This window comes from Neomonachus schauinslandi, chromosome 13, assembly GCF_002201575.2.
Source record: "Neomonachus schauinslandi chromosome 13, ASM220157v2, whole genome shotgun sequence".
In the NCBI taxonomy this organism is placed as follows: domain Eukaryota; kingdom Metazoa; phylum Chordata; class Mammalia; order Carnivora; family Phocidae; genus Neomonachus; species Neomonachus schauinslandi.
The window spans coordinates 76,107,452-76,119,917 of NC_058415.1; the positions used below are offsets into that span (position 1 = coordinate 76,107,452).

The 12,466-nt window shown below is 43.0% G+C and overlaps 1 protein-coding gene across 3 annotated transcripts in view; it reads right to left on the bottom strand.

The window, feature by feature from the left end:
- Positions 1-461: 461 nt before the first annotated feature.
- ASTN2 (astrotactin 2) overlaps positions 462-12,466 on the bottom strand; it is an 865,697-nt gene continuing 853,692 nt past the window's right edge. For 2 of the 3 annotated variants that reach the window (XM_021691760.1, XM_021691759.1), the window contains one exon: positions 462-1,285. In XM_021691760.1, the coding sequence (XP_021547435.1) occupies positions 1,048-1,285 (238 nt within the window). In that variant the 3' untranslated portion in view covers positions 462-1,047. The remainder of the gene's footprint in view (positions 1,286-12,466) is intronic. The other variant, XM_021691761.2, reaches the window with a different exon arrangement.

Sequence of the window (12,466 nt, forward strand, 5' to 3'; positions counted from 1 at the left end):
CTCCCCCTGCTCACACACTCTCTCCATTCGCTAAAATATATAAATACATAAATAAATAAAATCTTTAAAAAAAGAGTTTTCAACCCTTGAATGTGTTCTGTTTTCTCTTATTTCTGGACTTTTGCTCATGGTGACCCATCTCATCCTTCCACACTCTGTCTGGTTTATCCCTCCCCATCCTTTGGGCTTCAGACATCCCTTTTTTAGGAACCATTTCAGCGTTTGTCTCATGGCCCAACAATGAGTCTAAATAACCTCCATTCTTCCCCTGCTACAGCCTGAAGGCACTGAACTGCTTCTCTACAATTTCCATTGGACTGGAAGCTCCGTGAGAGCAGGGAGCCTCTCGCTCTTTAGTTGCATGTCCAGTGCCTAGCATATAGTAGGTAATCAATAAATACCTGTTGAGTTAATAAACAGAGGCCCCCCAGTGGCAAGAAACACTCCCCAAGCAGAAAGAGAGACAATAAGAATTTTTAATGCATGGAAAGTCCTGCAGGGACTCTGGGCAGACCCACAGGTATCAGGAAGAGGCAGGGGTCCTGCAAACTCAATAACGTCTGGAAAAAAAAAAAATTCGTCAAGACCCAAGCTTCCTCACTGCACCAATCCTCGGGGCCTCCTTCCTGATGCTGAAGAGGTCAGATTGTCTCTCCAGAGGTCTCCTCCAGCGTCCGTTGCAGGAAGGAAGCTGAGTGTGGCAGGAGGAAGGAAGAAGAGCAAAGGCAGCTTGGTCTCCACCTGAAAGCTCCTGCCTCGGGACTGACCGCTATCCATAAGAAAAAGTTTAAAAAGGAGAGACTTGGATAGAGTCAAATAAGATCTTAGAAAAAATAAAAGATAGAGAAAAACGGATAATTCCAGTGGTTACAAAGTTCTCGTCGGCTATCCACAAGAGAAAGAGTTTGCTTTGGCCTTGCTGGCAAGCCTCATCTGCCAGGCCCATCCTCAGCTGTCCCCCAGCCCCCCCCAGGCCCCAGGATCCATGAGAGTACTGCTCCCCCTCCCACGGAGAGTCTCTGTGCTCACGGAGGGCAGCACCCTCCCTCACCGGCCCTTGGACTCCCCATACGTGTTTCGGGCCATGGACACCATCTTCTCCTCGCATGTGATTTTGGTGTCCTTGAGGATGCTGTACCACACCATACCCGCAGGCCGGACCTCCTCGCTGCGGCAGAAAAGGTAGGGCACGGTGTCCACGCGGCTCTGGATATAAGCGCTTCGCAGGAGGCTGGAGCAGTGGCTGCTCACCCTCTCTAGTCGCCGCAGGATCAGGTGGGCCTTCCTGAAAGAGAGGACGAGACAGTGATGAAGAAGGAAGCCGAGATCAAGGTTTAAGACTTTGAGTGGTGAATAAAGGTTAACAGAGAAATGAGGACTTCCTGTCCCAACACTCTCCTATCCATTCCTGGCCCGAGTGTGGTATTTCAAACACTCAAAAATCACCTCCAAATTTGTCCTCTTCAATTGTGCAATGTGTAAAAACTGAAAGCAACATATAACCTTTGATTCAGAATTTTCATTTCTAAGATATGAGAGTCCCAGGAATTATAAGGTCACCAGCCTTGGGACTCTGACCAAGAAGAAATTATTATAATAATGATACACAGCAACAGCAATCACAACTAAAATTTACTGACACCTGCCACACTAGACGCAGAGTAAATGCTTTACCTACATTTTAAGATTTTACGTAATCTTCACAACAGCCCTGAACGTATTGTTCTTTCCACTCACACCAAATGGATGTGGAGCCCACAGCTCAGAGAAATGACATTGCGTGACCAAGGTCAAACATCAAGTTGACCATTGGGGCTGGGCATTTGGATCTAGGCCTGAATACCCACAAAGTCCCTCTCTAACTTCTGCTTTTGTGTTTCTCTAGTTCTCTCATATTTTTTCTTTTCTCACAGTCAGGAAATTTGGAAATCTTTCATCAAAGCCTTAATATCTAAGTCCCCAAATCAGATTTCTCTGTATCTCATTTTTCTCATCTTTAAAATAGTGATGATGGTCTTAGCATCATGAGTGGTGGTAAGATCTACCATGAGAAATGCCTAAAGCCTGGTGCAGAATAAGCTCCCAATAAATGATATCTATGATTATAAAGAATTGTTATGATGGTGTCTTGGGATCAAGGCCAAACTGAACACTAGTCTAAGCAAGAATCAGCCTGTCCTGTGGTGATCATCATTAGTAACTTATCTAGAACCCTTGAACCAGTAACAGAGAGAGGATCCCTGAGGAGGTCTGATGGCTGCACAGAAAATTAAAGCGAGCAAGATCTCTGAGACCCTTGGGTTTCTCGATGATGGCACTAAGGACATTCTCTATTCTCTGTTGTGGGGGCTGTCTTGTAGGAAGTTTAGCAGCATCCCTGGGCCTCTGCCTATTAAATACCAATAGCACTCCTTTGCCCCAGTCATAGCAATGAAATTGTCTCCAGACATTGGGAATTGTCTTCTTGCAGGGCGGGGGGGCATCACTCCAACTGCGACCCACTGACCTAGTCTGACCTACTCTTATTAAAGATGTGAAAACTGAGGCTCAGAGAGGGAAAGGGATATTCTTTTCCTGGGTCACACCATACATTAGCATCACCGTCAAGGTGCCCGTCACCATGTGGAATCCAACTTTCTCTGCATTCCAGCATCTTCAAGATACCCAAGGGCTAAATGAGCAGCTCTCTCCTGCTGTCCTCTCCATGCCCCTCTGAGACCCCAGGAGGGAGGGTGTTTTATGACAACAGACCCCACAAATGGGAGACTGTGTTAGGCACCTGCATGGCGGCTGGAAAGGGGCTGGGCTTCTGTGTGTATGTTTTGTGGGCACGATTTATGAGGTACCTTTCAAAAAGTCCTCTTTGTATAGTTCACCACTTGGGTGGAATATTTCCTGAGGTGCCAAGAATTCATAGCTTCATAATCACACTCAGGTTGCCACTCTGCCCACAGTCCTCTCTCCCCACTGGCAGGCACCTCTCAACGAGGAGCTTGAGGAGTTCATTTCTTTCGCCTCCTGGTTTGAACCCTTGCTCTGTTCCTTAATAGCTCTGTGTCCTTGGGAAATTCACTTAACATCTCTAAACCCGTTTCTTCACTTGAAAAGGGGGGCTGTTGTGAAGTTACAGGAGATAAAGTCATTGACTGCTCATTTACTGAGCACTTATTTTATGGTGGGGCTCCCTCTTTGGTGTGAAAGACAGACAGATGGAAAATTACAACACAGGTAGCAGGAGCAATGATAAGAGGAGGTGTGGGCTGGGGGGTAGGGGGAAGGAAGTAGAGGAAGATGCCTAGGTAGGAATGAGAATATCCAAGAAGGCTTCCTAGTAGAAGGGCAACTTGTGTTGAGTCTCAAAAATGAGTAGGGGTTAAAGAAGACAAAGGCATAACAGGAAGCAGAGGTAAAGGCATAAAGATAAGGGATTACATAGAAGTTCTGAGGATTTACAGCGGGAATACCGTGTGTAAGTAGGGACACAGTGGGAAACTGGAGAAGTGGAGGGGCCAGGCCATTGGAGCTTAGGAACTGGGGTGTTGGTTGTACAGAATAATGGTACACCATCCAGGCTCTAGAGCCTGACTGCGCAGGTTCAAATCCTGGCTTAGCCACTTACCAGCTCTGTGATATTGAGGGAGTTATTTAACCAGGTGTGATCCAGTTTCCTTATCCATGAAATGGGAATAATACCTGTATCTACCACAAAGTCTTGTTTAAAAAACAAAACAAAAACAGCACTGATGAATCTGTAACAAGCCTTCAATAAATGTTATCTATGATTGTGATCTGGAGGGTAAATAGGGGAGTAATCAAAGGGTTTCAAGCAGCAAAGTAACGGATTCAGAGCTGGACTATTTAAAAATGTTCCTGGCTACCTTGAGGAGAATCAAATTGGGGGAAGGGCAAGACTGACAGCAAGAAACCAGGTAGGGCACACATCCAGATGTTAAGTGTTTCCTATCATTGTACTCAAGGGTGCTGTTCTGCTTTTTCTGTGTTTTTAAAAAAGTTACGTACTCCTTCTGCTTCCTCATTTATAAAAAGGGAGTAACATTCACCAACCTCATAAAGTTATAGTGAGGATTACATTAAATTAATACACGCAAAACTCTTAGAAACGTGTTTGGCACATCTTAAGTCCCTGATACAGGTTAGAAAGTATCACTACCAACACTACCACCCCCCATCATCAGCCTTATTTTTGTCCTGGTGTAAGCCTAGAGCATCTTTGTAAGTCAATGGCAGGAGACAGACAGAAATACTAACAACCTCTAATTTGGGGTCAGAGTGCTGAGTTGGAGACATGCTGTGTGCTCTGAGAATATATAAAGTGGACACCTAATCATTAATTTGGGGGCTCAGAAATCTTCCCAAGGGATGTAACATCTGCGCCAAGACTTCAATGACTAGACAGGTTTTTCAGGTAGATGGGGAGGCAGAGGAAAGAGCCCATCTAAAGTTAGATGAGAGAAAGCTGAACACCCAGTTCTTTGAAATGGTTAGCACAAAGAATGGGTGAGAGACTAGTCAGTTTGGCAGTTATCAGACCATCAAGGCTCTTCAAAGTCATGGTGAAGTATTATATTTTAGGGGCAATGGAGAGTGACTGTCTGATGCAGACAGTCACAAAAACAAGCTACGAATATAAAATGGGGTGGGAAAGAGAAATTCCTTCAAGATTTCCAAATGCTTTATCTCCAAAGGCCCAGCCATTTCCTCAAGGAGAATCTTGGAACTCAGCTGAACCAAGTCTCCTTTTGAGTGGATGGGGAACCTGAGGTTTGGAGTGAGAAAATAGTCTAAGGGAACACAGTAAGTTAGTAACAAGGGCAGAGCAAGAACCAGAGCTCCTGATTGTACAGAGCTGAATTGAAATACCTGGCCCTAGAATCACAGATTCAAATCCTAGCTCTGTAACTTAATAGCTATGTGGATCATCAGCAAGTTCTTCGATGCTGCTCTTAGTTACAGCATCAGTAAAATGGAAGTAATAGCAGGTTTTGGGGAGAGATAACTTGAGTAATTTGCTTACTCTCAGTAAATGTTGGCCAAGATTCAAAGTAGCATACTGCAGTAGAAAGGACACAGGCTTCAGAGCCCATCACGGAAGTCACTTCTCTGTAAGTCTATTTGCCCATTTGTAAAATGGGATTAGAGATGCTTATTTTGTAGGGCTGTTGTAAGGCTGAAATGAAATGATTGCCCTAGACATTGAGCACAGAAGTTTGTACACAATAGTCACTAAACCAGTGTCAGTTCACTTAACTATCCCAGTTCATTTTCCAGCGCACACACTGCCTCAGACCTTGGCTTGCATTTAGCCAACAAAGACAGGAGAAGTCAGAAGGTGACGCCATGAAGAGAAGGGTTGGGGGTGCTTAAAGGCCAGAGAGGAGGAGGAGGGAGTGAGGGACCAAAGGCGAGAGTGCTGGGTAATAAATTTGTAGGCAATGGAGATGCATAAATCAAAGGCCAGGCATGGTCCAAGCTTTCCCTGGAGAGGGAATCATAGGTCAGAGTGACCACTTTTCTCTAATACCAGAAATGAAATCTTCCTCATTGGAGACAGGACCCAGACTTGCTGGGATAGGAAGCCAGAGGTGAAGGAGCCACCGCACATTGATTTATGGTTGTATTAGCTGGCGAGACTGAGACAGGAATGGCTTGTGGAGGAGTCAGGGGCTGAGTCCTGATGCCACTTCTCCGGGAACTATAGAACCTCTGACCGACCATTCTATTCCCAGCATCATTACCCAATCAGCTGTTGACACAGTTAGTGGATAGAGACCTAATTTCTAAGGGGGCCTTGGAATGGAGGAGAAAAAAAGAGGCAGTAAGGAAACATTCCTATTGGCCTCTCTCCCTCCTCCTTATCTCCTTGAGCGAGCTTAAGTGTCTCTGTGTTAGCTGACCTCAAGTTTAATGAGAGTCGAGGGCATGACGTGGTTGCACAAAAATGGGACACAACCTCCAGAAGTAGATAGGGCAGATTAAGAGAAAGAATGACTTCACTCATGTTGCCCTGGTCAGGTCACATCTGGAGAACCCCAGGCACTTCTGGTAAGAGAGACATGTGCAAACCGTAGCCAGATCATGATGCTGAAGGTTGTCTCAAAAGCAAGTCTTAGGCAGTAACCTCTTTGACATCGGCCACAGCAACTTCTTTCAAGATACATCTCCAAAAGCTAGTGAAACAAAAGCAAAAATGAACTTTTGGTACTTCATCAAGATAAAAACCTTCTGCACAGCAAAGGAAACAGTCAACAAAACAAAGAGGCAACCCACAGAATGGGAGAAGATATCTGCAAATGACACTACAGATAAAGGGCTGGTATCCAAAATCTATAAAGAACTTCTCAAACTCAACACCCAAAAAACAAATAATCAAGTCAAAAAGTGGGCAGAAGAGATGAAAAGACACTTCTCTGAAGAAGACATACAAGTGGCTAACAGACACATGAAAAAATGTTCATCATCATTAGCCATCAGGGAAATCCAAATCAAAACCACACTGAGATACCACCTTACACCAGTTAGAATGGCAAAAATGGACAGGGAAAGAAACAACAAATGTTGGAGAGGTTGTAGAGAAAGGGGAACCCTCTTACACTGTTGGTGGGAATGCAAGTTGGTACAGCCACTTTGGAAAACAGTGTGGAGGTGCCTCAAAAAATTAAATATAGAGCTACTCTATGACCCAGCAATTGCACTCCTGGGTATTTACCCCAAAGACACAGATGTAGTGAAAAGAAGGGCCATATGCACCCCAATGTTCATAGCAGCAATGTCCGCAATAGCCAAACTGTGGAAAGAGCCGAGATGCCCTTCAACAGATGAATGGATAAAGAAGATGTGGTCCATACACACAATGGAATATTACTCAGCCATCAGAAAAGATGAATACCCAACTTTTACATCAACATGGATGGGACTGGAGGAGATTATGCTAAGTGAAATAAGTCAAGCAGAGAAAATCAATTATCATATGGTTTCACTTATTTGTGGAACATAAGGAATAACATGGAGGACATTAGGAGAAGGAAGGGAAAAATGGGGGGGCGGGGGAATTGGAGGGAGAGATGAACCATGAGAGACTATGGACCTGAGAAACAAACAGGGTTTTAGAGGGGAGGCGGGAGGGGGGATTGGTTAGCCCGGTGATGGGTATTAAGGAGGGCACGTACTGCATGGAGCACTGGGTGTTATACGAAAAAAATGGATCGTGGATCACTACATCAAAAACTAATGATGTATTGTATGGTGACTAACATAACATAATAAAATTAAAAAAAAAAAAAAGCAAGTCTTAGGAGGAAGTGTGGAAAGCAGGAATGGAATGTATCCACTAAGGGGGATACTCAGGCAAATGGTTATGTTGTTCTAATAAATGAAGACTGGGGGTTGTGGGGGGGAGCTGAAACTAAATATACTCCTTGCCACAATTCCAGAGTGCCTACTTCAGTCCCAGTCTTTAGGTAGTAAAAGTGAGCCTCAGGCTGGTCATATGATTTGACCAGGGTTAACAGTGTGAGAATAGCATCTAGATCTCTGTTGCAAGGCACCCCAGTGTTATTGATGATGTCACTCTAAAATTAACAGAAGGCAAATTTTGACTCAATATAAGAAAAAACTTAAAACTAGGCTCCTCTAAATATAGACTGGATCCTTTCATATCTCCAATGGGCTTCCTTCATTGGAGATGATCAAATCAAGTATGTTTTAGAAAGGATTCTTAGTCTGTTTGGGCTTCTGTAACAAAATACCACAGACTGGGTAGCTTATAAACAATATAGATTTAATTCTCACAGTTCTGAAGGCTGGGAAGTCCAGGATCACGGCACTGGAAGATGTGGTGCAGTGGCTGGTGAAAGCTAGCTTCCTGGTTCATATATGGTACTTTCTTGCTGTTCCTTCACATGGTGGAAGGGGCAAAGGATCTCTCTGGTTGCCTCTTTTATAAGAGTACTGATCCCATTCATAAGGGATCCAGTCTCATGACCTAGTCACCTCCCAAAGGCCCCATCTCTTAATACTACTACCTGGTACATTAGATTTTGGACCTATGAATTTTGGGGGATACAACATTCAGACCATAGCAGAGTCTAATGGTAGTAGAAATTGGAAAAGATTTTTGTTGTTTTTGTTTTTAATCTAAAAGACATTAGGGGCTTTGTTCACAGAGAAATGCCATCGGATGGGCACCTGATGAGCACTTCACAACAGCACCTGATGTGACACAACTCTCAAAGCATGGAGTTCCTGATGTGAGAGGTTCTACCCATGTTTCAAAGTCATGCTGAAATGTCATCTTTAGGAAGTCTTCCAGATCTCCCCAGCTATCATTAGTCATCTTTTTCCTTTTGCTGCTGAAGTCTTTTATTTCTCTGTTGTGATACATATATTCTGCCTTAGTTGTGTACAAATCTTGAGATGCGATGTGTTATAATGGACAGGATATTGGTTTGAATTTTGCATTTTTGAGGTTATTTTGAATTCGGCCTCTGATAGTTACTAGCTGTGTAACCTTAAACAATTTACTCAATTGTAACTGATCTCTGTTGCTTAATGTTCAAAATAGGTGGTTCAGGAGATGAAATGACATATAAATGACTGTGCCCATAATAGGTATCAACTAATATCTCCCACCTGCTTCTTGGACAGTGTAGAGTCTTCCTGTTGTCCAGCTCCTGGTTGTACAAGAAGAAGGAACTAATAAGGGTAAATTGACTTGAACTGAGGAAATTCTCAGTCCCTAGCTTTCCAAATCCAGTAATTCTCTAGTGGGAATTGATAAAGGGTATGAAATGGTGTAAGAGCACTGATGTGGACCTAGGGAAATAATCTAGCAAGTGGGCAAAACATTTATATAGATTTGTTTATAAGAGCAAAGCATTTGGAAGAAACCTAGTTGGTCTTTAATAGAAGACTCAATTAACATATGATCTACTCATATAATTGCATGGATAAAGGGCCCTCCCAGATAACATACCTACTTATGCATCCATGAGAAAAGACTTGTTAAGTGTAAACAGGCAGAGGGGCGCCTGGGTGGCTCAGTTGGTTAAGCGACTGCCCTCGGCTCAGGTCATGATCCCGGAGTCCCGGGATCGAGTCCCACGTCAGGCTCCCTGCTCAGCAGGGAGTCTGCTTCTCCCTCTGACCCTCCTCCCTCTCATGCTCTCTGTCTTTCATTCTCTCTCTCGCAAATAAATAAAATCTTAAAAAAAAAAAGTGTAAACAGGCAGATAACAGAATATAGTGTATAGGAGGGGGAGATGAACCATGAGAGACGATGGACTCTGAAAAACAAACTGAGGGTTCTAGAGGGGAGGGGAGTGGGAGGATGGGTTAGCCTGGTGTTGGGTATTGAGGAGGGCACGTTCTGCATGGAGCACTGGGTGCTATGCACAAACAGTGAATCATGGAACACTACATCAAAAACTAATGATGTAATGTATGGTGATTAACATTACAATGAAAAATTAAAAAAAAAAAAGAATATAGTGCATATATTTATTGAACACAGCAGAGTTGATGGAAATAGGGCTGTGGCTATAGACACAGGCATATCCTTAAGTCTCTATCAGAGTCCCTATTCATGTGCATATCCATGTCATACCTGCATTGATATCTGGAAAGCACACTAAAAATAATCTTATCTCTGTGTTGGGGTTATGGGATTGAGAGGTGCAAAATTTTCACTTTCCATTTTATATACATCCACATCATATAGATGTAATAGAATAAGAATTACTTTTAGAACAAAATACAATCAGGTAATTCTATTTTGAGAACGTGTATACACATACATACATATACATATACATATACATGTATATATACATACATATATGTATACACATACATATATATGTATATATATGTATACACATACATATATACGTATATATATATGTATATACATATATATATACGTATATATGTATATATATATGTGTGTGTATATATATACACACATATATACAACTATAGTTGGGGCTTCCCAGTAGTTCACTGGGGTTATTTTCAGAATAAATCCACATCAAATCTAGCCTTGGACTACTCCCACAAAACAGAAATCCAGCAGCTCAAATACGGCCATCTGGATATGTATCTTCAACACCAGGTTTGAAATGTGACTTGTAAGATAAACAGTGAAAATATTTACATTTTGTCTTCTCCTTATTCTCTCACAAGAAAACATAAGACCTTCCCAAGAATTCATTCCTTACCTGATGGTAAGTATGACAGAGTCTCAACTAACACAGCGATTTCATTGTGGAACTGATGCAGACGTCAGGATAGCAGCCAACCTTGTTATACTATCAGTGGGAACACTGATCCATGGGGCATTTGTTCAAAGTCATACTGTGTTTTGTTTGTATTTTTAAGTTATAAGTTATAGGAAATGCCACTGATTTAATAGTAGCCTTTTGAGAAAAGAAGAATGTTAACACGAATGTGCACATCCATTGTGCACTACCCATCCTGATTTCAGAAATGTCAAAATATGCATAAAAATTAAAAGTGCATCTGAGATCCATAGGAATATGGCCCTAGAAGCCTAAGTTTGCTTTTGTTCCCAATATCCTAGAAATTCCAAAAGACTTAATCCATGATAGTTAAGGAAAGAGCTAATGTAATCTTGAACTGAAAGAATGTACAGGGACATCAAATTTGCTTACTTCCACTACGCATACAGTATAGGATATGGATACAGTTCATAGGATGTGCCAACTCTTCTCAGATAGGAAAGGCGTCTTGTCTTGCTATGTTGAGAAAAATTCCAGGCTAAACCAAGCCTGTGATGATCTGTGATCTATTAGCCATGTCTGCCATGGAAGCAAGAGAGGCTGAGATAGTAAATATACTAATACCAGTTCAGAGTGATGAATTCACTGAAACAAAACTCTTCAGTGCTTGCTCTCTTCTTCCTACTCTATCATCAGCCAAATGTAGCTGAGAGGATCGAGAAGCCCAAGAGTGGTCAAGGGTGTTCTGACTGAAGCAAATTCTGGTCCTTAGCCACCTATGAGCTCAGCTTCTCAGGTCTCCTAATAGGAACCGTATTGCTGGGACAGCTGGGTATCAGCAGGTCTTCTCTGAGCAGCTGTTTCTGGTACCTGTGGCTGCCACGGGGAACCAGGCTCTGGAGGACACTGGCCTGACAGACTCATTAGGCAGACGTAAACGATGTCTTTTTATAACTAAATTTTATGGGGGTATGTGACTACAGATACAGGGAGAAGTACAGAACATTTTGGGGTTTGCTGATTAGAGGCCAAGAGAATCCTAATAGAGTTCATCCCACGGTATGAGTCCTCCTGGGAAGAGCTCTTAACACCCTGGCCACCCTCGGTCCCTGAGAATCAGGACATGCTGGACTGGAGGGGAAAGGACAGTCAGGATGTGCCTGTTCTCTGGTCTTTATGACCTTCAGGGCTTTCTGGGTTCCCTGACTCCCCAGCTGGAAGGGACTTTGGAGTCCAGCCCTCTAATGTTACAAATTGGGTCCAGAATGGCAATGGAATTTGTCCAAGGTCACACAGTAAGTAGATGGCAAACCTAGGACAGGAACCCAAGGTCCCTGGCTCCAGGGCAGTGTCTCACTCTCTCTCCTTTACACTTTGAAACCATGCATACTTGTGAACCTTACAGTCATGGCACATTTACCCAAACTGCTCCTGTTTAAAATCTTTACCTGGCTCTTGGGAGAAAGAACAAACTCCTCAACAGAACTCACAAGAGCCATCATGATCTGCCCTCTCCTGAACTCCCAGCCTTGGTTTTTTTTGTTTTGTTTTCCCCTCTCACCTTGAACTCTCTGTCCCAATGAGATTTGTACTTCTTGACTCAACTATATCCTCTTAACTACCCACCCCAACACTCATCTTTGCACAGGTTGTTCCTTCGGATGAGAATATCCTCCCCCATCTGCCTGGAGGACTCCCATTCATCCTTTGATGCTAGGCATAGATTTTGCTTTCTTCTCCATGGATCCTCCTTTGAGGTCCAGGTCTGGATAGCTGTGCCAACTATTCCAATCTCGAACCTTGTCACTCTAAATGTGCTATAGGGACCAGCAATATGGGCATCACCTGAGAGCTTATGAGAAATGCAGAATCTCAGGCCCATCCTAAGCCACTAAGTCAATTTGAATTTTAGCAAGGCTCTCAGGGGATTCTCATGCACATTCAAACTGGAGAAGCTCTACTGGAAAACAAACTTCCCACCCTCCTTTTTATAGCATGCTTCTTATAACATGTTTCACTGCAACTGCCTACAGACTTTTCCTCACTAGGTGCTGCTCCTTGTAAAGGCAGGATCTGTCTTCTTCATTCATACATTACCAGCCCATAGCACAGAGCCTGGCATATAGTAAGCACATTAAAAGAATCAATGAATAAATAAATTAATGAAATGTGGTCTCCTTGGGTCTCTTAATATTTGCAAGGACAATGCA